At 46.4% G+C, this 26,360-nt stretch overlaps 1 protein-coding gene across 2 annotated transcripts; it reads right to left on the reverse strand.

Annotated features, from left to right (window-relative positions):
* On the reverse strand, positions 1–25,108 carry LOC122394086 (prothoracicostatic peptides-like). 2 transcript variants are annotated; one of them, XM_043390672.1, is made up of 5 exons: positions 24,949–25,108; positions 8,767–8,933; positions 2,036–2,513; positions 1,544–1,680; positions 1–511 (listed from the first exon to the last, which is right to left on the reverse strand). In XM_043390672.1, exons 2-5 carry the CDS (start codon positions 8,920–8,922, stop codon positions 494–496), a joined length of 789 nt encoding a protein of 262 aa, XP_043246607.1. In that variant the 5' UTR covers positions 8,923–8,933; positions 24,949–25,108; the 3' UTR covers positions 1–493. The 2 variants fall into 2 exon arrangements, with proteins under 2 accessions (XP_043246607.1, XP_043246612.1); XM_043390677.1 differs by lacking the exon at positions 1,544–1,680 and having other exon boundaries at positions 24,949–25,078.
* Between the last annotated feature and the right edge of the window lie 1,252 nt (positions 25,109–26,360).

Here is a 26,360-nt window from a genome sequence, read left to right on the forward strand (position 1 = left end):
AAGTTTCAAATCACATGGTTTATTGTTCAGTTTGTTCAGTTTCACGAGCTATGGCAATTCAATAACGCTTTTTCACGGTTGACAATCTGTTCAAGTTATTGAAAACGGTGACAGCCAGTACATGCCGTCATGAATTTCTGCCGTCGGCCACGAAGCGTGACGTCAGCACCATTCGGGGCTATGATTGGTGCTGACAGAACAAACGTATCCGCTATGCATAGAATGTGGCTGACGAGGCGCTCCGCTGGCTGTTGAACACGGCACGCCTCGTCTCGGCCCGGCTCGTCACCCCTAACGACGCCACGTGTTGATCCAGTGACGTCACTATGACGTCACAGTGGACGTCCTTCTGTACGGCTGCCGAGCCGGCCGGACCCGTGACGTCATACCAGCAGGTCAGAGGCGATGACGTCATGCCGCTGGTCGGTGGCCGGGATGGTTGGTAGTGACGTCATGACATGTAGGAGGTTGGCTTGTGGGTGGCCCTAGCGCCTCACGCCAGCAGAAGCGCCTGCGAGACAGAGACATGAGTCAGAGACAAAAACAGAGACAGAGACGTGAGACAGACAGAGACAGAGATGGGGCAGACATTGAGCGGAGTGGCGAGCGCAGAGATTCCAGGGGAGGAACAGCTCCTGAATAGAGGCTACCGACGGCCAGGGTCAGAGCATAGGGTTATAGGGGCAATGTACGTACACACATTCAAAAACACACTTTCAAAATGTCGCATTTATACTCAGAACTCGTTTTGGTGCCCATCCTTGCCCATGTGTAAGAAGTACAGACAAAAGCATACAGCATATGCGTGGTTATTGGAATATTTTTGATGATGTGAAAACGTTAAAGACTCTGTTTCGTTTTGACCGGATTCGAAGCAATGGCGAAAATGAGGCGTTCCTATTATATTACACGTATGCTTTTTTATTAATTCCAACCGCCCGCAGGCGTTCTTTGAAGATGTCGCTGCAGTGGACAAAATCATAAGCAAAAGAGGTTTACGTGAACTGACGACACAAAACAATATGTCGCGTTGAAGTGACTGACAGCAAAAGAGTTCGGTAAAACGTTTTTGTCATGCATGGTCAGAACTCTTCAGGCGCCGAATGTTTGCGCCGGTGACTGTCGCACTTTGATTGAATGTTTCTTTTCCAAGTTATTTGATTATTCTTGCTGGCTGGCGACTGTTTGCCAAAGCACAGCTAAAATAAGTCGTTTCTGCAGGAACTGAGATAACTATTATCGAGCTCGAAAACATTTGAAAAGAGTACAAGCAAAAGAAAAAGTGAGCTACGCAGATCTACTTAATTTACGCAATATTTTGCAAAGAACATTTGAACTATTTTGTCAGAAACATGTCGACATAATGAGGTTCCTGTTGTTCTGCCTACCAGCCGTTACCTCAATACATTTTAACAATGCAACCTATTCTTCTTCAACCATTTATGAATTCCGCGTTCTGACGATTTAGGTGTCATTATTAAGTGTATGCGTATGGCGCCAATGGTGTCTGTCTATAGTTTCACTTTGTTCAATTGCAGAATACCTTTGGTGAAGACCGTTTTCCCCACATGCCGTTGAGTTGTGTCCAATCTTTTCGTTTCTTCGCTTGTGTTTCACCAGAAGATACCTCGACTTCTGGCGATGGTTCGTAATGGCTTACAATAAACTTTTCTAAACGATCTGCAAGGAAAAATCGGGATGCACACTTACAACACATTCTACTAAAATTTGTCTCCTCTGGCAAAAAAAGGACGTCACTCAAATGTCAAAGCAGGTACAATGCTGCATGCATGCAGTTGTGTTCATGCATCATCAGAAAAGTAATATGGTACAAAAGTTAACGTATCTCCTTCTTGGCAAAAGCTGTATGTGCATTTGTTAACTCAGCAGCAGAGGAAAAATGTCAGGCTAAAATGAGCCCTGCACAAAAATAGTTAGGGCTTAGTGACGTGTTGAGGTTTCTGTAAAGCATTCCACTGACGGCCGTTACAGTAGCTCAGGGGTGTGCGCGGACCGCGGCTCCGTGGTGACTCACCCGCAGCCTCCTGAAGCTCTGGCGTCGACACGGACCGCTTGCCCCACGAGCCGCCGAAGTTGTTCCACGCTGACCGCTTGCCCCATCCGCCGCTGAAGCTGTCCCAGCCTTTCCTCTTGCCCCAGGCGCCGTTGAAGTTATCCCAGTTCTTCCTCTTGCCCCAGGATCCGCCAAAGTTGTCCCACTTTGCCCGCTTTTCCAAGGAGTCGTCGTCAATGTCGTCCCACTTGCTCCGCTTTCCCCACGATCCGCCAAAGTTTTCCCACTTGGCTCTCTTGCCCCAGGACGGGCCCATGTCGTTCCACTTGGACCGCTTTCCCCAGGAGCCAGCGAAGCCGTTCCACTTGGCCCCCCGCTTGCCCCAGGAGCCGGTGAAGCTGTTCCACTTCCTCTTATCCTCCGGCTCGTATGCAGATAACACCAGCCCTTTGGCGACCTCTCGCATCAACTCCCGGTCATCCTCGGGGTCTCCGGTGACCTGAAACGCAGAACGTGACCTCCGTTAGCCATTGGCAATGGCCTTCACCATCGAATGACTGAGGTAAATGGTACCACCTACCTACACAATGCACAGGTCCCGTTTCAGTGTGTTGTGTCACATATTTACTTCAAATGATGCTGGTTGAGCCATTATTATTTGTTGTTTTCATTACTGTTGAAATAATTATAGGCATTCCGTAGAAGAGTTCCTGGAACAATGCATAGATAAGTACCAGTGTCAAACATGATCAGACTGTACTGTTATTATATATCACAGACCAACATGCCTACATTGTCACTAAGAACTCGCAAAAATGTTAACAAATCTGCTGACATTCAGCGATAAGATCCGCATGTAGTGTGTGGTTATTTACATCACTGCCGTTGATCAAAATGTCAGTGTAATTCAATAAGCATGGTACAATTTACAGGTCATTTTGCCCGCATTTGTTTTTTCGTTGGATTCCCGAAGGCGTTTCAATGATTCTTGTTAGAGTGCATTATTTATGTTCCCCGGATCGCCGACAAACCGTAATTGCTAGTTACTCCTGTCCTTGGGGATGGGGCATGTAGGGAGATCAGGGAATTCTTGTATCTCGGGAATAGACGCTGGGAGCCTGGCATGGTGGGCAGGACTTCTAGCTCTCAGTACAGCATCGTTCCTTTGGCGAGGTTCATCACACCCATGCAGCCCAACCCAAACAAGGAACGCCTTCGGGAATCCAACGAAAAAACGCCCACAGCTTGGCGCGCGGCACAAGGAACGCAGCCAGCTAGCGGGCGTTGTGCTATGCGGTACAGCATACCTCGCAGGCGTCGCCGACAACGCCATCTAACCGAAGGATAGTCAGCTCATAGCGCTACGGTTCCTCTTGGAAATGTTACATCATTACTGCGTGAGTGGTTCCTTTTCTTGGACATCATGATGTAAATTTATTTTTTATAGTGCTTGTGGGGTCGCAGTCAAGTTATGTGAGCGCTTGAAGCTATCTCAGGCAGTCTACGATGTCTAGGAGTGCAAGCGTAGCTGACCAGTTGCTTTGACAGAGTGATGCAATTTGAGCATCTCGTAGCATGACATATACCCCCGCCAGTCCTGAGCATAATAAATTAGTGGGCTCATCTACTTGAGCTGGCAACAAACAGCCAGTGTTACACTAGACGCCCTAGCCGATCTCGAGTAAAGGACTGTCCCTACAAGATAGCGTCAAACGCCCACAGCTTGGCGGCGCAGCGCGCAACAGAGAGAGCTTCCGTTTGTAATTCAGGTAAGCCTATTTATCACGCTTCAACACGCCTCACATATTCAGACTTCTACCAGGATCACACCACCGATACGCAGCGCATATGTACACATGCGAGCATTGTTTCTTCTCTGAATACCGTGTAACACATGACAAATGTCGCATATCAGCGCCTAAGAACCGATATACTCAGCCAGATATGTTCGGGTATCAGCCAGTGTGGTACAGGACAGGTGAGTGCTGATGTGCCGTCTCTGGCCGTTAATGGTGGGAAATGCCAGCTGTCCCGCGCTCATAGACACAGAGAATGTATGGGTATCGCAGAGAGACGGACAGGTAGCGGTATGAGACCGGGTCATTGCCCGCAGATGAGACTTTTTCAGCTTTTATATCGGCATGAGTTCTCAGCTGGTCGGATCATTAATTTCTATCTGTGATGAAGGGATGCAAGAATGTCGAATCACTTAACGATATGTTTTAGGATAGTTTACCTTTGTCTTGTCAGAGAAGCCTTTTGTTATTTTTCCATGTTAATGTTTTATCTTTCAGCACCTTCATGTACATCCTTGAACATCAGGATTGTTATCATCTGAACTGAGTTCGAAAGACTTGTTTTGAACGCGATGCAATTTGCTGTGTCGGACTGTGCAGAAGGTTGTGTCGTTCAGCTTCGCAGTTTTTTTTTTTTTTTTTTTGACGGTTCTGCGACACCTGAGCGAACGTCATTTCAGCGAACGACATTTGAGCGAAACATTTTCAGCGATTATCAATTTAAGCGATTGGCTTTTTCAGCGATTGTCAAGTCGGCGAATTCAATCACAGCGATTATCAACTTTAGCGAGGACCAGAATAAGCGAGTCCAGATTGAGCGAACATATGGTGGTCAGTGGGAGACCAGTTGAGCGATGCAGTTACAGCGAATGACCGAACGCGACGAAAGTCAATCATTTGCTACTTTTCGGAAATTATTGCACCTCTTTACGTATCATTTGAATTTTGAAGAAACATAGTACATTGGACGACCAACAAGGGGTGCATGGGAGGGGAAGGAGGCGGGCAAAATTTGAATTGAAAATGCGGAACGTGAGAGATAGGGCGACGGAAGGAATGTCAAGGACCAATAACAAACTACATACGAGGGGGTATCGAAAAGTTCTGATCATCGCATAGAAGATATAGACCGATTTTGATAATTTTTGGTTTGTATTATATTTGGTTCTCAAGAACAATGTTCCCGCAAAGAAAATCCTGAGAAGTGGTTTTATCTTATGTAGGAGAGACTTAGAAATAAAAAAGATGAGTATTGGGCCCATTGAGGACCGAACCGTCATCCAACCAATGCATTTGACACGGTATCACATTGAGAAAATACATCAAGAACGTGAAATAAGTTCATGGCGAGGAAAGCCCATCTCATGCACTTACCGGAAATGAAGAAATAGTTTTCAACTTGGTTGCATGGCCTTTGCAGGGGAGTCAAGAAGTGAGTGACTACCAGTGACTGACAAGGTGGTGACTGTGAAGGAAGTGGAGGACCTCATCCTTTCAGATCGTCGTGTGACCTTTCAGATGATTGTGCAACAGAAAGGTCTCAATGCTGGCAGTGCCAGAAAATATTATCAGCGAAGAACTACAGACGACAAAGGAGTCAGCCCGCTTAGAAGTTCGTGTGTCTACTTTGTTCAAGAGAAAAAATGCGTCTTGGCCTTTAGAAACGAAAACTAGACATTTTTTAGGAAATTGAAGACATCTTTGATCATTTGATGACTTGTGACGAATGCTGGGTCTATGTGTATGATCCAGAGACAAAAAGATGATCAGGAAGTTAAAGCACGGCACATCTGTCCTTCTTAAAAGGCGAAGATGCAGAAGCCGATATGGAAGGTCAATGCTATCAGTGTTCTGGATCTGGTGTAGGATAGTCATTACCGACTGTCTTGATGATGGTCGGATAATGATAAGCAAGCACTACTGCACACTTTTGAAGAAGTTGCAAGATTGCCTCAAGCAGAATCGCCGCAAAAAAGCCCAAGAAAGATGTTTACCCTCACCGACAGCGCCCCCGCCCATTCGTCCTGAGCTGCGATTGAAGGAACAACAGGATGTGGACATTAAATCCTACCGCATCTAACAAATTCACCTGACCGGGTATTAACTGACTATTGATTGTTACGGGAGATGAAGAATCCACAGTATGGCCGGTGATTTAAGGACAGAAATGACGTCATTGATCAGGTGAAGCAGTGATTTACGGGACAGTGCGAAGGTCCTACAATGACCGCCTGAGGCAGTTCAAGAAACGGTGCAATAAGTTTGCGGTCGTGTGTGGTGACTTGTGAAGGAGTAATGAACATTATGTAAAGAAATCAAATTTCTATCACATCTAATTCATGGTGATGATCAGAACTTTTCGATACCCCCTCGTAGAGAGATGGCACAGGGGAATCCAGTCTATGTTTCAGGGACCTCACCCAAATATCTGGAAATTCGTACGGTGCTTGGGGCAAGAACAAATTTTACAACATGGGGAACTGATCCAACTTCAAGCGGGGCAATTTCGCGAAAAAAAAGCACAAGCAATATTGATCTCTGAACAAACGTTTGGTCACCATTATTGACAAAGAGCAGGGTGGGTTAGGGGGGGGATGAAATTGAACCGTTGGAATTTTTGACAAATGTAGCATTAAAATTGGAGCTCAATGCCTGACCTTTGAACGCGCGACATCCGCCATCCAGTACCGGATAACCATGAGAAATTCCGGAAACATTCGTACGCATACGCTCGCAAAAGAAAAAAATCCACCGTTACAGGACGATGAAGTGTTTCGCTGAACTGACAGTCGCTCAAATTGTAGTCGACGAAATATATGTCGCTGAAACATAGCTTTCGCTAAAATTGATAATCGCTATATTTGATAATCGATGAACTTGATAATCGCTGAATTGCCATTCGCTGATAATGGTTCGCTCAAATGACGTTCGCTCAAATGACACTCGCTAAAGTCGCTCGCACCGTTTTTTGACAGCATAGAAAAGAGTCAGTTTTGTTACCGTGTCGAATTGAGCCCTCTTAGGATTGCAAATGACTTTGTATCGTTCATTAGTGGATTTGTATATTATACTTGAATTGGAATAAGTTATCTGCTGTCACTTCTCAAAAATACTTTCAACCAATTTATTTTCAAAAGATATCCGGCTTAAAGTACACATAGGTTGAGTCCCTCTCCACTTTGCCCAGACGCTAGGGCCTGAGCTGACTTGCTGGAAAATTGTAAATGTCTTTCTGGTGTGAGCGAAGTAAAGCCGAGCAGCGGTACGACCTTAGTTAAGCTGTAGAGCTACATTACGCCTTTGTTTTCACCACGCGGCATTTTGAAATGGTCTCAAAACGGATCTCTAATGGCTAGTGTCAGGTCCCACTCTTATCGGAATAGAAAAGCTAAAGACGTTAAAAGCCCACTTGAAGCTGCAAAACACATCGCGTGTTAGACGCGTCAGACACTGTACTGAAGCTAAAAGCACGGACGTAGATGGTATAAAACGTTTTATCATGCTTATTTTAACTGTCAAATTTCCTTGGCTTCAAGGTAAGTATCAAACAGAACAAATAACCTAATCCCTTGGGCTCATCGAAAATACTTGAGCAGTTGAGCACAGGAGCATTGGTTAATGGTTATGCTTAGTAGCTGTTAGATAGACCTAGACAGAACGAGAAAGAATAATTTTCTCCTTTTGATTAGAAGATCCTGCTGGGATAGGCTGAAGCTGAAGATGTAGGTCAATGCGCGTAGCACTATCCGTTTCGTGCAACCTTGTATAATCAAAGGCAGGCCGGTGCGGCAGCACTGGTATCTTTACCGGCGTCATCTACGACTCAGGACGTCCGGCGTATCACCCGGCATCTGCCTGGGTTGTCTGCTGTGCCGGTGGGACCGTTATAGGCACGACAAACCGGCAATATTCTTCTGGAATGTCAGTATTGCGACAATGAAATATTGCAACTGCGATGGAGCTCCTTGTCTAGATTGGGAACAGATGGGGCAAACTGGGAAGCACCAAAGCTTCTGATTAAATTGATAAGCTTTATGAAATCAGCACTCATTGTTTAAGTCGTTGGGAGACAGAGAAACATCACCACTAAATCATTTGCATATGCATTGCAAGATACATTTTAAGAGCACTACCACTGCTGTGCTGTAAGTAGGTACACGATAAAAGCGAAAATTCTCAAGTGCGGTTTATAGCGATAGATGTAAGACCAATGTGGGCATCGAGGCAAGCATCGTCATCGTAAGCGAGCAAGCCAAAGCGCATGTGTTTGATCGTAATCATTAAAATGATTCAATCCAATAGACAAAAAGTACATGTTAATGTATGACTACCTTCAATTATTAATCGTAGACTACGATAAAGCATATTGGTTCACTTGATTTTCTATTCAGCGGCTAATTGCTTCGCAGGCTTCTCTATGCTTTGCATCGACAGTCTGAATCAGATGGCACACATTGCTAACGAACCGTGAATGATTTCTCCGTTTTTGCGAGCATGGAGCAGTGAGACATTAGAGACAGTGTGAGCCATTTCTTTCCACTGTAAACGGAGTAGGATTTCGTCTCCCGGCTCTGAGACATCTCCCGGTCTCCGTCACCTGACGGAGACAGCCTGTCATCTTGATCCGACCCCGCAGCCGTGCAGTCGCCGTCAGGCACCCCCTTGAGCGTGGTCTGCCGCCCGCCGTGCATGCTGATGGCAGGGAAAGGACGAGCCGCCGGGAACCGGTGCTGGCTACAAAATTGCTCTACGGCCATGTGGCAAAGGGATTAGGATGGACAGTGGGCAAGTGGAAAAGTTCATTCGTAGGTTCTGGCGAAACCAATTCTTTTTCAGTGGTTTGGAATTGAGAATTGAAGCATTGCATTGGAAGTTATCTTGAAACTCAGGCCATATCATGTGTAACTATTGGTCACACTCGACCCCCTTGCCTCCCCCCCCCACCGTCATCCATACCTCTGACGGGTCTCGTTTGCCCCAGTTGCCGTGAAGCGCGTTCCAGTCGCGTTTATCTGCCGAGACAGCCTGCGGTTGTTCAGCCTCTGCCGATCCAGCGCGCACCGTCAACAGCAGCAGGCAGCTCCACGACAGCAGCAGACACGGAGTCCACATGGCTGCTCCGGCTGGAAAGACAAAAGAGTACAGATCGATCAGGCAGCTCCAAGACAGCAGCAGACATGTGTCCTCAAGGCTGCTCCGGCTGCAGACAAAGACACGGGGCAGATCGGTCATACAGCTCCAAGACAGGGGCAGACATTATTTCCGCTCATGACATGGAATGAGGACAGACTGGCTGTCATTCCGTTTCATGAAGGTGTCAATTGCATGGTACGCTGCCTTGACGTGCGTTTGTATTGCTATTCGTACGCTGTACAATGTTTTTGAAAGCATCTTTTTATTCTAGTTAATACAATTTTTAAAGTGAAATTGACTACCACCACCTGATAAGCAATTACACAGCAAAGTGAAACATCCTTCCAGGGCAGCAGCAGACACCCGGTTCCATATACGCGCATTGCCAATTGCCACACACGCATCACCCAAAGGAACAAAAGAGCGAGCCCATAGGTACACATCGATACGGCTACCTACCGATGTCCGATATCCATCGAACAGTCCCGATATTATCCTGCGCTCAGTAGCGGTCCGGCTCCGGGTGGAGGGCCGTACACCGTCCCAAACTATTGTTGCTTTTGTTTTTGGTGCTTTGTGGACCAGTGGTAGTAAGAACAATCTGTGTTTTCCATCAACCAGGCCTTTACATTGGGAAGCTTATAGAGCAAAACTTGGTATTTACCTTATAAGGAAACCTCGCTGTCGTTTGCAAAGTTTATTCGTAACTACATAAAGCTGACGGTATTATTAGCCTCGTAGTTTCTATGATACTGTGCTTCAAAAAGTGATGGGCTGTCATACTGATTGTGTTCCCGGCGCAGCGAACCTTATTTAGGTCCATGCTAGATGTTGTTTTGGCTTTCCTAGCAATAATAAGATCGCAAATATGTGAATAAGTTAGCAATGATGTGCTGCTCAGAGTTCTGAGCTTTCATTTTTTATTTCTACCACAATAAATATAACACATGGTGCTTTCTGTGCCTAGAGCATTTGCCGGCATAAATAATTATTCTGACACGTTTGCGATGCGCATATCGATGTAATGGGCACACGTTGCCATTTTTGCCTTATCGCCACCGAACAGTATGCGTTACGCGCAGACAAAACAAGCTAAGTTGGCCTTTAACCCTACTCCTGGCGGGGGGGGGGGGCCTCAGGAGCCCCCCCTGAGGTTTTTTGGTTATATCTCCCAAACGCGTTGAGCTAGGAAGCTCAAATTTTCTGACTTTTCCTAAAAGGCTTCTACGCAACATGTCTGAAAATTTTGAGTTGATCTGACCTCAGGTCAGGTCACCAGAGGCGGTTTGGTGACGCTACCTCAGAAAAGTTTGCAATCACGCCAGAGCTAGAGTTTTTGACCGATCAATTCCTTCTCTTTAGGGTTTAGTTAGGGTACCAGTATGTGCAATTTGTATATCTCGGAATTTTGATATCGGTGACCTAAGGTCAGGTCAATTTCGCGACCTCCCCATTATAAGTCAATGGGGGAAAAATCAACTCCCTGTTTTTACCACTAAAACGGGTCGGAATGGCCCCATATACCATACATGACTTCATATACGATCAACCTTCACTACCTTGAGGTCTGTTTTGCTGTTGGGCAGCTGTGAGGTCATGTGACGTCATCAAAGGTCACCAAAGGTTTTTGGCCAATAACTCCGTACAGGAACAAGATACAGACGCGTGGATGGTCTCATTGTGTTCAGCTCGTCAAGACGCATCGAATGATATACATGATGACCTCGAGGTCACGTGACCTGAGGTCAACCTTTGACCTTGACCTTCCGAGGTCAACATATATATCATTCGATGCGGATTGACGAGAGGATCACGATGATGCCCTTAGTTTGTTCCTATCTTGACTAATTCGAAAGTTATTCGAGAAAAACTCTCTCCATATCTAGTGCCGCCATTTTGACTTTTTCGACCCCTGTGACGTCATCTTTGACCTGACCTGAAAATGACCTTAGTAAAAATTGTAGATCTTGGCCGTGCGTATCCGATGCCGTTTACCGCTTGTCGCTATCTTGCTTCGTTCTCGAGATCTCAGGGGGGGCCGAATCGGCCCCCCCCCGCCAGTTTCTTGTCCCGGCGGAGCCCGCCAGGAATAGGGTTAAGCACTTCAGCTCTTCCGTTACAGCCAAACGAGAAGGATGCGCCAGTTAAACAAGCCCAACTCACACCGATTGCGTCATGTTTCCTGCTCTGTTTGGCTGGCCCACGCTAAATCGCAGCCATCAGTCACAGGCATAAAATGATGCCGCGTCAAGCACAGATAAATGTGCCCACATCTATCGGCTGGTTTTGCTGCTGGTCCCGGCAAATGGTTTTGCCACTGGCGTTTGTCGAAAGTGATGCACTGGTAAACTGGACTGCCTGCTTTGTTTGAAGGGCACTTAGTCGGTGTAGGTATTGTGTAAATGAACAGTGGACAGTGGTTAGTGGTGGTCAGCATTCATTAGTCAGTGTGGTCAGTGATCAGCTACATACTTAGTGGTCGTCGTGTCAATTAAAGTCCCTAACCCGCGACCTGGTGGGGGGGGGCTATTTTTTGCCCCCCCCCCTCCAGACTTTTCGATATATCTCCAGAACCACTGCGCCGATCGTCACCAAACTTTCAGTACCCTCCCGGACATCAATTTTACACATTGTGACCAAAAATTTTTTTCCAAAGGCTATGATAGGTTGGCCGGAAATGACGTCAGAGTGACGTCATGTTCTGCCGTTTTCGACCCAAAAAAGGGTTTCGCGGGAAGAGCTGTCAGGCCTATAGCTTTGCAAATACAGAAAAATGATAGAAATACGAAAGGTGTAAAATCGACAGGGCTACAAAACTGCTATCTCGGATTTTTTAAATTTTTGGATTTTGACCCCCAAAAATCAAAAAATAGATTTTTTGAATATAATAGCCGAAAAATCAAAAAAGTTTTTTGAATTTCGAAAAAACCGGAATATATGTGATAGTCCCTACCGCTTTCTATCTACATACCAAATTTGAGATCGATATCTCTTTTTTTGGCCAAGTTATAGCGAAAAAACTGTTCAAAATTGATGACGTCAAATTTTCAAACTCAATTTTCCGCAATTCTAGACCTCGTAGCGCAAAACAAAGACCACCGTTAGACTCCCCGTGACAAGCTGCATCGAATCAATACCCATTTTATGCAAAAATATCAACTTTGAAATTTGACCTTTTTTGACCTGACCTTGACCTGACCTCCACCAGAAAGTGACCTAAACCGTACCTGATGGTCTTATAACCAACACCATTGAGTTGGAAATGAAAAACTGGCCATAAAACATGCATCGCACAACCTTAGTAAAGTTGGGTTCATGTGGTGACCCTTGGTGACCTTTGGTGACCTGACCTGTGACCTGACCTGGTATGACCAGTGACCTCTAACAGCAACATATGTACTAGGCAACTGACGCCCTATCGCTGATTCTCGACAAAATGCGTTTTCCTCGGTGTTATAGCGCATTCCCTAGAAGACCCGTGAACGGTGAAACATTTCATCTTTGACCTGACCTGTGACGTCATCGGTGACCCCGAGGTCAATAAAATTTGGTTTCCTCCGACAAATTTGACAGGCCTTTCGAACGCCGTTTGAATTTTGCGGATCCGTCCAGTAGTTTCGGAGATACGAGGGGGGGGCAAAAATAGCCCCCCCCCCCACCAGGTCGCGTTATAAACAGCCCCCAGCAGGGCGCGGGCTAATACAGTTCTCACACCACCGTTTGGGAGTATTGACACCCGCCAGCCACGGGAAATACTAGAGAAGACACCATTGTACTGGAGACCCAACAAACTCAGCGGGCTTCGGTACATCGCTGAAACGAACTCAAACTTTCCTCCCTCCAAGTCCAAACCAATTGCTTTGCGGAGTGCTTGAAGAAAATTAGTTCAGAAGATTCATTCACAAACAGCATCGTGAACGTCGAGTGGTCACAAACTTGTACCGTCACTTTTATATAGTTGCATATGTACTTCCATTCTAAAGATAACATGTATATTTGGCGTATCACTCAAGCTCAATGCTCAGTACTCACTAAAGTAAAATCAGTCAACAAGGATAGATAAATCTCACAAATGCACTGTAAAAACCCATGTCAAAAACCAGCACCCTGTACCTGCTTATTTTAAGCAGGCTAACTGGGTGCTAAATTTTAGCACCCTTTTCGAAAAATAGCTCCCTGTGCCAGCTTATTTTAAGCGCCCTAAATGGTTGCAGCCATTTAGGGTGCTTAAAATAAGCCGGCACAGGGAGCTATTTTTCGAAAAGGGTGCTAAAATTCAGTACTAATTTAGCCTGCTTAAAATAAGCAGGTATAGGGTGCTGGTTTTTGACATGGGTGCTAAACTTTTTTTACAGTGTGTCTGCCTTGCGTCTCGTGTTATCTTGTCACAATCACATGGGGCTCACATTTACATTTGACCCGCACAGTGAGGTTAGATGACATGCAATCGGAGCAGTCATATGCCGCGCTGTATCATCGTCTTAGTGTTCCCGCGGTCCTTCTTTTCTGTCATTCTGGTCGCTGCTACCCGGGTTGGCTTGTCTGAGCGCCTCTCGTTTAGACTCGATCGGTATCGTTGTCTCTGTCACTACTTGAGTCACTTCGTCTCGTCTCAGTCTCCGTGCGGTCCGATCTGTCTCTGTCGCTGTTTGGATCCACCTGTCCCGACATTTCTGCCGCTGCCCCCGCGCGGGATCAGCAGTTCTGACATGTGTGTTACCGCCCACTCTGGTCTAGTCGCTGCTTGGATCCGCTTGCCACCGCGTCTCAGTAGCCGTTCGGGCTGGTCTCTCCTGTAGCTGCTTAGCTGCTTGAGTTCGCGTGCCCTCGCGTCTCCGTCGCCGGCTGCGGACCGGCCATTCTGACGTCTCTCTCACTGCCCGGTCTGGTCTGTCAGTCTCTGCCGGGGCTTTCTGTAGTCACTGCTTGGGTCCGTGTGCCCTCGCGTCTCTGTCGCCGGCTGTGGGTCGGCCGCTCTGACGTCTCTGTCGCCGCCCGGATCCGCCTGTTTTCATCAATCATCGCAGCTGTCAGTGCGAAATGAGTCTCCGCCGTCGGCCGACACAAGAATCAACTGGCGCAGAGCGGAGGCCGCGGTCAGCGGGCCCGTATTGCCACCGGCACAGCTAGCGTGCCACTTTGGGGGCGTTTGCGGCGCACAGCAAAGGCGAGGCTAAGCCGCCGTCTCACGGCGCCTGGCAGCCGTCCCAGAAAGCAAGCCTGAATTATGAACCCGACATGTCAAATTAGCTGAGACAGCCAGCCGCAAAATCCACCGAAATGCCACTGACCTGACGGTAAAGACTTTCTCACCAATGCTGCAGATGCTTTGCATAATTGAATGTTCGGCCCACCAGCGCGTCAGCCGGCGGCTTGACTTGCTGCGATACAGGCTGATGGTTATCTGAAGGGGAATCTGCATCTATCGGTTGAAGGAAAGGTTTGTGTAAGTCATGACAAGTTTCGAGATTAAGAAAACAGGATAGTGAATGGGTGTAGTCGTGTACATTTTTACTGGCTGTTTTGGATGGGAAAGTTTAGCTTTCGGCTGCAAAAAAAAAAAACGTACTGCACCATTCCACACTCAACATTACGCTCGATTCCACTCTGCATTCGCTATTGTAAAGTATTAGCAGTTGTGAGAAATCGCTATCCTCTAGTAGGTGTATCTTCGATAACTGCGCTGGATTTGTGGATCGGACAATATATGTCCTCATTCTATAGCTATTTATTGGTAATGGCCTGCAAACTCGGTGAAAAGTGTTTGTCGATAAGTGCGTAGTTCCTTTCCCCTATCTGACATTACCGTTCCACCAGGGCAAACAGAATGCGCATGTTTTGCCCGTTCCCGGACGATGAGCGATTTGTTGTCTTCCTGTTTGACAACGTTGGACGGGCGCTGTGAGCAGCGCAGGCTGCTCACTGAGCCCCTGTCAATGGCCGACTTGGAGATGTTTTGATGCCCACACTCCCATCTACTGTGAATGTGTTTTTGGAGGGGTATATGGGAACCTCAGTGATCCCTCGGAGCCAATGTGTCACAGCTTTCACGACTGGCTGGGGTGACTTGAATGCGTTCCTTGAGGTCAATGTCGGTATAACAACTTGTGGGTGTCGTAACTACCGAAAGGTACACGATGAATATGTGTGACTTCTCAAAGGCTTAAAATGGACATTTAACGGGAAGCCAGCACAAAAACGTAGAATTTCAGCATCCAACTTCACAGGGGAAATATTATTTCTTTTTGCGGCTGGGGTTTAGCTATTGATTAGAAACAATTAAATGCACTAATTATCTTTTCTGACGCCGACGAGCATTACCCCTCTGCTTAGATAATATCACAGATGCCTGTCATGAGCACGCACTGCCTTCCATCTCACCGTCCCACCCCGACCTCTACCCCTCGCTCCAGGCGCGTGTCACCCCCCGCGGCAGCCGCCCACTCGGCCTCAGCCGTACCCTGTTCACCGGCGACGGAAGATGTCCGACCGGCGAGCGAGCCCGGTCACCCGTGTTCGACGCCGGCGCCGGAATTGCCCACCCATGTCTCCCAGCTGCGTGGGGCTGAGTAGCTTCAGGATCGGTTACTGGCTCCAGGCTGTCCCGGGACGGCCGAGGGGCGCGCCGTTTCAAAATGTGCCCGTCTTGAGTCAATGGGCAGGACGAGACGAGTGGAGACGACGAGACTGTGACGAGATGAGACGTGTGATTGTGATGTGACGGGAAGAGGTCATCGAGATGAGTCCGTGCATCGTGGCGAGACGGGTGGGTCTCGACAAGGCGCTGGTCGGCAGGCGGGAGGCCGCGTTCAGAGACGAGTCAGTCACGATATTGAATTCGAGCCGCGGAATTTATTTTGGATTACGACTGGACACGTCAGGGCTGGTTCTGAGATGTGTCAAAGTTAGCAACGCGCCTCGGATGGATATTGGCGTGGAAAGTAATACGATTGCATCGGAGGGGCAGCAGAAAAGCGTGGTATAGAATGGTTCAGCCGTCAATCCATTTTGCTTGCCGTTTACCGAATACCGGAAGGACAATTACAGTTGCATGACATGTTTAGGTTGTACGTAACACAAGATAAGGTTCGTGGTGAGGTAGGATAGGATTTAAATAAAATAATAAAACAAGGAGTAAACTTATGAGATAACTTCCCTTTATTAATTCTCAGGGGAGCAAAATAGAGCTATCTTTAGTTCAGGCGCTGTTTCAGCAGGCTCGAGATGACTGTAAAGATAGACCGAGGATAGGAGAGTATCACTGGGACTTTGTTGTAACGTAGGACGTAAACCTATCCTCATCCTATCTTTTAAAGGTTTCCAGGAGCCATGTTCATCACGAGAAAATATCTAATATCGTTAGCTGCTGTTAAAACATGGATTCCAGAGACGGTAGGTAGGTACCAAGGTAGGTACTGTAAATGAGACCACACTCGGCTTATGAAGTTTTAGTTATTGCTCGCACAGAACAAAGGATATAAGCAGTAGCACCTATCATAGACCAACGTCTAAGAATGTTAAATGCACTTGCGTTGTGCTTTGCTCCAAGCATCGCTTCAAGCAACTAAAATGAAATCAGTTCGCTTTTCAAACGATAAGTAAAGCCTGCGATTTGATGCGGAAGTTTTTGTGACATGCTTCATACCGGCTTCTGATTACCTGTTCTTAATAACGTTCAAAGAAACTTGCTGGAAATGGGCAATAACCCATATTGTTGTCATTAGCTGCTGAAGCGGTGGTTAAGCACCCGCTGAGCATTACCTGATGCCAATGACCTCCGGCCGTTATGAATACAGGGACGGCTCGTCCAACGCACGTTTTTAATCAAGGTCGACCGAGCGCTCCTGAGGTGCACGACCTCAAACATCAGATGCTCGCTGCCTCGGGCGTCCATGGGTCATGAAGTGTTACTGCCTCACGAGGCTCGCAAAAAAAATCTTACAACTGATGCAGCCGTAAGGGGAATAGCTTGAAGTGAGGTGTGCCTGTCACTGGTATTTTTGAAGGTTATGACTGCATATGCGGATGCTGTCGGTATATGTTCTGATCACTTTACTCTCTAAGGAGGATTAAAAACACAGCTTTAGCCTTTAATAGAAAACTCTGTATTTTTTGCCTTGGAAGCAATCCGAAGAATATCTGCACAATGATTGTTGGTTTTCAGGCCTGCGATAGCCAAATGCGCCAAATGTTGGGCAGGGCAGTAATAGGTATCTATCATATAGCTAGCTATGCTTGAAATCGATCTGAAAACGTAAACGTGATACCACGTGCCATTTTGATGAGCATCCGGTCTGTGAAATTACCCTGTCGTTATTAATCATAGCGAGGCAAGAGAGACCGACGTGCGTGCCGATAAATGGGTTCAGACGTGTATGTTATACCACCAGTGTTTGTAAGACTAATACCAATGCTCACATCTATATATGATCGGGAATTCCCTGTTTGGGTGCTGTCGTTTGAACTGATTTGGCTTCTTATTCATTATTTATACAAGAGCTGCGTTATGCTTAAGATAAGATACTGATTACTGGGGATGCTTAGGCTTAACCCATAAGACAACGCTGGTATGTTTACCGATAGGTAGTGTATGTACAGTAATCTGTAATAAGCTGCCTTTTCTAGATCCGCATATCGAGGTGTTTTGTTAATGGCTGCCTGGCTGCTCTTTATGTATACTTCCTGGCTCAGGCCCGATACCATGAACGAATCTCGCTAGCAATGTGCTGCCTGAACGCTCAAACCTCTAATTGAATTCCTCACAACATTCACGTTATATAACTATTTGCAAGCAATTAGCTTTTACAGGTCCAATACATTGTTGCACGAATATTGCAATCCGTTCTCTTTAAATGGGGTCATTCTGTTCGCCATGCTATTTCTTGCATGGTGCCGCCACCTAACCACTAATAGTCCTCATACTTTCGACATGAGCGTTCATCAGTAGACGAGCTGTTAATTAATTGTCCCTTCTGGCTCCTCCGCTCATCAGAGAAGTAGCGACTCTGAGAAGCGCCACCTCTCCCCTCCCTCTCGACCGAGGGGGGCGGGGGGCGGCACTAACTCGGTAACGCGTCTTCACCTGGCACGTGACCCTCTCCGCTGGGAGAAGGGTCCGCTCCGGTCACAACACGACCGATGGTACCGCGGGAGGAGACCGGGGCACTGACCGGTGACCGGTGACCGAGTCATCTGACCTGACCCAGAGAGGAGACTGAACGGCGAGGGAAGCCGGAGAGACTGATCGGGCACCGGAGACTGCGACTGGCGCGATGGCTGCTCCCACCTAACCCAGATGGGCCTGCGAATATATGGACATTGCAATCCAGGGGGCAGGCTGGTTTTGCAAAACCTGATTCAGAGAGAAATGTTCGGTATTTTTTTAGGATAACAGCTCCTCACCCAGAGAGCAGACTGGCTTTGTGACAGCCGTCTACTACACGCTGCCTTGCCGTTGTTCGGTCAATAACCTGACCGGTGTCGCCACCGCAGGGCACGTCCGATTCTCTGAGATGACTCCATGAATATGGGTAGAATGAGCGGCGGATGCGGTGAGCACTTTAGGTGGAAAAAGACACGGCGTTGTCACGAGATGTTCGACAAAAGACACGGGCTATTCATTTTAGGTGGAAAGGAAACTCTGAACAAAACGCGTTAGGAGACAGAAGATGAAAAAATAACATACATCTTTTGTATTACTTTGACTGATTTAGAGTTCCTTCCAACAATGCCAACAACTTCATATGCCTATGTTTCACACTGGCTCTATTATTATCCAACTAATGACGCGCCTATCTGACACCACCGCAGAGCCGCCGGGCACTAGACTGCAGCTGGTTTGTTTTGACGCCCGGGTAACACTGGAGCAGTCAGTGTTGCGCTGGCCGTCAGCCGCTATTGATAAACATTGTTTTGCAATAGTTCTGAATCTAGAGTGGTGTGTTATGCTGCCGGCTGTGTCGGGGACGGCCAAGGTGTATGGAGTTAGCTTCGGCGACGAATGAAGTGGAGAACAGACTGCACTGATGGAAACACTATAAAATGCAAGCGAGAACTGAGGGTGGGAGAACTGGGAAGAGGTTGAAATGGTTCTATAATGCTAAGACAGCTCGGACCCGCTTCAGCAATATTTATTAATTTTATTCGCGTCTAAACCGCGCTTCATTTCTCCCTTATAAGCAGCTCAATTTTGACAGTAATGTTGATAATACTTAAAAAGGAAGTTTATATGACACCTGCAGAAAGATGCAAATGATTTTGTTTGACACAAACGATGAGACTATTCAATTAATTAGATTCTTGTGTTGAAAATGATACAATTTTTTTGAATTTTTTATGATTTTTTTTTCGGAACAGTGAATGTAGGCTAGTACCGCTGGTCATCTGCAAGGGCCAGACAAGCCAGTGAGTGAAATGAGCCAGCCATTTCGGAAAATACTGATTTTGGAAGCTTTTGCCATGAAGTCGGCCAGCCTCATGATATTTGCGGATCGACCAATCAAAGTCAGAGAACAAAAAGTACATAAAAACTGTCGAGTTTAAGATATTTGGCAGGACGATAATTGTTGAGAATGACAATCTTGACCTTGAAAACATGTTTTGCTTGTTCTTCTCGCTGTCATGAGTATTTATTGAAGCTAAAATTGCTTTGTATGTGCTTGATGGATGGGCCTGAAGATAGGCTTATCTTTGATTTTCAGCAAGGTCCATGCATACATTCCTTATAATTGAGTAGATAGATATGCACAGTCCCTGACATATCCCAACTACTTTCAAAGGAAATGCTCCTTGGCTTTTGTTAACGTTTATGCACGAAACGGTGTGGTGATTTCTTCTTTGTGTTAGCGCGTGCGACCTTTATGCACCATGTATTTCTACAGTTTACGCAAAAAAAGTCAAGATGGCGCAATTTTACTCCTAACGAAATTATCCGTATCGATTCAAAGCCCTTCAGCGGCTTGGAATATTCGATGGGATGATAATGAACACTCGAAACGGCCGGATCCGGATAAAAAAAATCCCCAGAAGCGGCTGCATAATGCCAGCTGTCTCCGCCAACATGGACCACGTTTGTGTTGTGGGCAGTTCAGACGTTTGTGGTTTGTACAGCACCGCAGTTCCATCTGGATTGGAGAGGACGCTGAGAGTGTGGTCAGTCACCCAAGGGCTGAGAGCTGCAGCATCTGGTGCTGAAGTTCTGGGTCACACTTCACAGAAGGTGTCCACACAGTGTGGGGTCATTTCTGGAGAGCAGTGTGTGGACATTTACTGAGACCAGAGTGTGGGCAGCAACAGGATCGCGCCTCCCAATTCTGCATGCATGGCTCCTTTGATCTCAGGTGGTCCAAAAACTGTTCCCCTTGAGGTGGGGGACACATCGAGCGTCTCGATTTTAGGTGGAGTCTTAACCCGCGCCCTGATGGGGGGGGCCATTTTGCCCCCCCCTGTGGTTTTTCTTAAATAGCGAGAAAACGGCGGCGCGCAGCGCCGCCAAATTTTGGGTACCTTACCGGGCATCAATTTGACACCTTCACACAAAATTTTAAGTCACAGGTCACCTCAGGTCAGGAGTTATTGAGGTCAAACTGAGGTCATGTTCGAGCAAAAATGAGCAAAAAACATGACATCTTGAAACGCTCACCAATTCTACACTTAACAAGCAATTTTAAAGTTCTTTATGTGGTTGTGTAGAGAAAAGACGGCGCTACAAAACTGCTGTCTCGGATTTTCGAAATTTTGGGATTTTGACCCCCAAAAATCAAAAAATTGATTTTTTTAGAAAAACTCATAAAATTTCCAATTTTTTTCGAATTTCGAAAAAACCGGAATATATGTGATAGTCCCTACGCTCTTCGATATACATACCAAATTTTAGATCGATACCTCTTTTTTTGGCCAAGTTATAGCAAAAAAACTGTTAAAAATTGATGACGTCAAATTTTTGAACTCAATTTTTAGCAATTCTAGACCTCGTAGCGCAAAACGGAGACCACCATTGAACTCCCCGTGACGAGCTGCATCGAATCGATACCCATTTTATGCAAAAATATCAACTTTGAAATTTGACCTAATTTGACCTGACCTTGACCTGACCTTGACCTGACCTTGACCAAAACGTGACCTAAGCTGGCCCTAAAGTCTGTCTGACCCACATCATCGCATTTGTCATGTAAAATGGACCATAAAACATGCATCACACGACACTTTCATATTGTGACCCCCCCAGTGACCTGACCTCTGTGACCTGACCTGGTATCAGTGACCTCAAATAGCAAAATATGTGTTTGAAGAACATTTCTCCACCGATGATTTTCAATGAAATGCATTTTACTCGATTTTACAACGCATTTCTTGAAATGCCTGTAAACGGTGAAAATTCGACCTTTGACCTGACCTGTGACGTCATCGGTTTGACCGAGGTCAATGAAATTGGGTCACAAGGTAGTTCCCCGTTGGGGCTATCCAACACCGTTTACCGCTTGTCGCTATGTTGCGTGGTTCTCGAGATCTGAGGGGGGGGGGCCAAAATGGCCCCCCCCCCATCAGACTGCGTTGCTCGGCAGACCCCATCTGGGCGCGGGTTAACTGTAAGTCAATGACCGCGTCTTACTTATATCAGTTTCCAATGATTATTGGTTAATTAGGGCATCTGACAATCAGTATTGTCTATTAAAGCATTTGAGTATTTGACTATTAAAAATAAAAAGGGAGAAATATGTCAGCATTTTCAGAAACAGTGTTGAACCTTTACTCACCGATAAATATAAAATACGGCTTCGCTTTTTGCTGTGCAGCTATTACACCAGATGTCTAACAGCTTTATGAGCGCAATCATAATAGCGGACTAATGGCTGGCCAAACAGAATAGCTCACACCCGTCAGCTATCAGTGAATGACATTTGCTGACGCCGTGCCCTATTGGCACATAGGTATCGCCGTGCCTGGCAGTGTTGACTCAAAACATTACATAAGCGAAGAACGCCCACGTCGCCGTTATAGATGCATTGGGCCAGCGAGCCGACGATAGAAAATTTGGCTTTAGATAATTTTTCGATGACGTCTAAGCAAGTAAGTGCGTGCAAAAGCTGCCAATGCATTTTTTTATTACTACGGTGTTTGCAATGCCTCTATCTCAACCCATTTTTCATTGACTTAACTTCACTACGGTCATGTTGAAGACCTTGTCGTACGGTTGTAGATACTTTACTAGAGACGCTAGACAATAAACTTATCAAACTGTAAGTCGTTTTTCTTGATATTGATTTTCCTCACAACAGCCGTTACTTTACGAGGCTTTGGATGAGGTCTGGTTATGCAAGATACTCTCAACAATATGCCATAAACTCGATCCCCGTTCAAGAAGCCTTGGATGTGCCAGTGTTGACGAGTGTATTGGCGCAGAGCGCAGTGGTTCACTGTTCTGCCATTTCTGGCAGGACCTCAAGTGGCTTCCACAGCTTGCCGGGTAGTGAGGCCTGTGCCATTTTACAGGAATCCACAGCCGTAACTGCCCAACTAGCCGCGGCAACACCGGAGCAAACAGGCCCTGATGCTGAATTTTCCCAGCCTGAAATATTATTTGCTGCTCTGCCGCGGTGCGCACGTCTGCCCTTTTTGTCCGTGCTGTAGGCCACACCGCGGTAATTGTACCGTCAATTTCCCGGCGGGCATGTTGTCGTGCGCGGATGTCGCCGCTGCTGTCCGATCTGCTCGACATAACTACCACATCTGCAGTCGGGCGTTCTTTAATTTGGCTAGATTAGGACGGATGGAAGGGCCGCAGACGCCCGGTACACGGGAGAGAACGGCTGATCCCTCGTGCGCACTGTCCCGGTGGAAAATTAGCCCCGTGTGTGCGACGGCGGCTATCCGCTGGCCAGAGGTCACAATCATCACGGTAGCATGAGATGACGAGGAAACGTCAGGCTTTTAGAAGTCACGACATGAGAGAGAATCAGGGATATTCTGACACGGGCAGTCAACCATAGAGATCTTATATACATCTCTGTATATAAGATCTCTATGCAGTCAACGCTCAATAGTTCAACTTTTTGTGCCCTCTTTCACCGAAACGCGAATCGGTTTTAATACTTTTTGTAATTTAAAAGGATTATAATGCACTCATGCGTATTCATTATAATCGTACAATGAATAGTACAATCTAAAATCTTGTATGCTGTTTTACCTTTAATAGCATGCGTGTTGTGCATGCACGAGATAAAAAGCTGTCGAGCGAAAGCTGGACACGTGCCTCATACAAATGAATTAATGTAAAGCGGCCAAGTCTGAAGTAGCCTGAATATCACCTCACCACAATCTGCCTCGTGTAGGAGAACTATGTTGCGAATCTGTTTTCTAGTTCATTGAAATGAACCCATGCCTCCGATTCTCCCACTCGGGTCGCACGGGGCCGAATCGTCTTCTGTTAGCAGCCGTCTGAACTTCGAGTGATATACCGAAAAGGCCGCAGTGAGATATTCTAGGCGGGAAGGTTTACTCAGTGTTAGTACACTGAATTGCCGTTATTGGCTTTAATAAAAACGAAGCAAAACATATACCTTCACCATGCCTTGGCATAATTCAAAGGAAAACGCCTGTAAACAAACACTTGATTCATCATGTATCTTCTCTTCATGATCACCATTGCCAATGGAGATAGCTATTATGCAAGAAAACGTTCGTTTGAGTTTCATTGAAATCGGTAAGGTGCAGTTGTTTAGTGTGAAATGCGAAAATGTATTTATTTTGCAGCCTGGCGAGCAAAATGTGCGGAAATATTTAATCACTAAGCAGGTAACTAGCTTAATGTTAATGAGAATCAGGGACCAAATAAGTTAATTGAATGGCTATGGAACAAGTAAATTCACATTTCCGACACCTGCCCTTGAACGGCCAAGGTTTTAAATGTTGAAAGCGACGGCAACTGGTCTTGCAGTAAAGCATCCTACCATCAAATTCAGCTAAAGACGTTAGACATAGCGAAGAACTGAGCAAAAAGAGTTTTGTGACGAAACGTTTATATTCATTACTTTTTATCAGGTTACCTGTATGCGAGCCAGGAGTTATCTACATGTCTAGCCATGAAAATTAAAGGGACCCTCCCACCTTCAAAAAATTTAATGAATTGGCATGAAAGTGATGTCACTCGGTTCAGAAAGAGCAAAAACGAATATCTACCAAATTTCATCGAAAAATATTCACCGGTTTTCAAGATATTAGACTTTTACTTTTGTTTACTTTTTGGGATCCCCGCTGTTCCTAGCGACTTTATTTGAAAGTGCGGCATTTGTTGCGCGCAAAGCAGCATATACCACCGCGTGCTACAAAACATTTTAGTCAAACATTTAACGGACCTTCGAAAGCCTGATGACGTCATCAGATTCCCGTAATGGTTAAGAGATAGGGACCACGCTGGTCCCACCCTGCAAGTAAAGGGAAGAAATTTCTTGAACACCATAAAGCTGCGGGGGTTGCGACCAGGATAAATGGTGGTTTCTGAGCCTGGCCGCAAACTTGGCTATCTCAACTCAAAACTAATGTTAAGGTGGGAGGGTCCCTTTAAGCAGTGTTGCTTCAAGAAGCTCAACAACTATAATTGACGGCCGGATTTTTACCCATGGAACTGTTCGATTATAGTAAAAGTTTTTTTGCGATTTCGGTAAAAGAGGAATGAAGCTCACTAGGATGCTAGCATAACGAGAGACGCATTTATCAAAACTGCTTTTTTCAAAGCGGGCTGACTTTTAGTGCTCATATGATTGCGTATGAAGGATTAGTGCTATGTCTTTAATTCAATCCAGTTGTCAGTATTAAATCGTTGCACATGGTTGCACCTAATATATATGTTACCCTCTTGCTCATAGCGCTTATGTTGAATGAAGTTATTCGTAGCATTATGAGGATTATGTATGTGATGTAAACAGAATTGTGAAGCTGTTTTTGAGTTTTAGCGTCCGCTCGTGCACAAACGGCAGGAGAGCACACGCCGGAGCTCCCGCGACTCACCTGGAGTGGTGGCGGGCGCCGGCGGAGTCCGACCGTGGCCTGGGCCGGGGTGCGTCGGGGCGGGGGCGCGGCGGCCCTCTGTGCTCGTATGCGAGCCGTCTGGCACCTCTGCTCTGCGGCGGCCCGGCACACTGCTGACCGCCGCGCCGGCAGCCGGCCGTTAAATAAGAGCGCGCGCGCGCGCGGCCGGCGCCGCCCGCTGCGCCCCGCCGCCCACCACCCTGCCGTTGGCCGCTCTTGAACCGCTTCCACCGCAGACACAGCATCATGGGACCTTACTGCAAACTTATTCCGGAGGTTTGTTGCATACTTTTAGATAAAACACGAAAATAGTTCACTATAAATCTGCATTTATAATTTCATTTGATGATTACTTATTCTAAATATACGTAAACAGTGTCTCCGTACTCCTTTTGATCACCTCTTAGCTTCGATGAATACGTTGATTAAGTTAAAATGACCATAAAAGGCTAACGTTTACGGTATTTTCAATAGTTCATGGATTGCAAATATGATCCAATGAAATTTCAAGTAGGATTTTGCAGCTCTCTCACACAAGAAGTGTGGCGTTTGCTTAAATAGACATAGAAGACCGTCATAAGTGTGCACAGTTTCTTTAGAACATTACTACAGCACCTACATTTTTAATTTAACTTGAGTAGAGCTGATAAGGCTCAATCGCGCACGAGTCTCCGTCAGCATGCTGTGTGTTGGCTACGGCGTGGGCCGCCGCGCTCCTATGCTGTACCGCAGCGCAGTCGGGTACTGCGGTACAGTCTACCTCCCAGTCGGCGGAGCTCGCGTTGTGGAGCGGCTGGCGGGGCATTGCCTGTCGAGCTGGTCTTGAGCGAGTGGGAGTGGTGGAAACTGTGAGTCTCCCAGCCCGTATTTGATATAAAATAACTGTTTTTTATCAGATATTGTAAATGACGAACAGTGACTCCAACCCATAAAGTTCTGTGCAGATGGGTGTTGGAGTGATTGAGGGCAAGATGGCATTTTATATGGTCTTCTCGCGTGTTTCATGTGACTGTTGTAGTGCTCGCATGTTTGGTAAATGTGCTTTTAACTTCATACGCTTGCAAATGCACATGTATACGATATCGTAAATTCGAGGGGCTTTACTCGCCAAGGTGCTATGGTGCCCTTTCCGTAACTTACGTCAATATAGATCCTACAGAGTATGATTTGAGGCATAGATCCTAGTCGTATGCTCAAAGGCACTACATATTTGTAATTACAGTACGGTGAATTACAATCAATATGAGTAGACTTAACCCTCGCCCGCACATGGGGGGGGGGTTGCCACCCCCCCCCCCCCCAGGTAGTCTTTCTGCTCTGCACTCAACATTTTTAGAGCTAGAAGTTTGATTTTTGGTATATCTGCTCCTCTATCCTTTCTTGATGTCCCC

Source organism: Amphibalanus amphitrite, unplaced genomic scaffold (genome assembly GCF_019059575.1).
Source record: "Amphibalanus amphitrite isolate SeventyFive unplaced genomic scaffold, NRLGWU_Aamphi_draft 000025F_arrow, whole genome shotgun sequence".
In the NCBI taxonomy this organism is placed as follows: domain Eukaryota; kingdom Metazoa; phylum Arthropoda; class Thecostraca; order Balanomorpha; family Balanidae; genus Amphibalanus; species Amphibalanus amphitrite.

Coding starts and splice junctions, on each gene's coding strand:
- LOC122394086 (XM_043390672.1), bottom strand. CDS start 8,922: ATGTGGACTCCGTGTCTGCTGCTGTCGTGGAGCTGCCTGCTGCTGTTG. Junction 2,514..8,766: donor GCAAACGAGACCCGTCAGAG/GTATGGATGACG, acceptor TCTGCGTTTCAG/GTCACCGGAGACCCCGAGGA. Junction 1,681..2,035: donor AGAGCTTCAGGAGGCTGCGG/GTGAGTCACCAC, acceptor TTTTCCTTGCAG/ATCGTTTAGAAAAGTTTATT.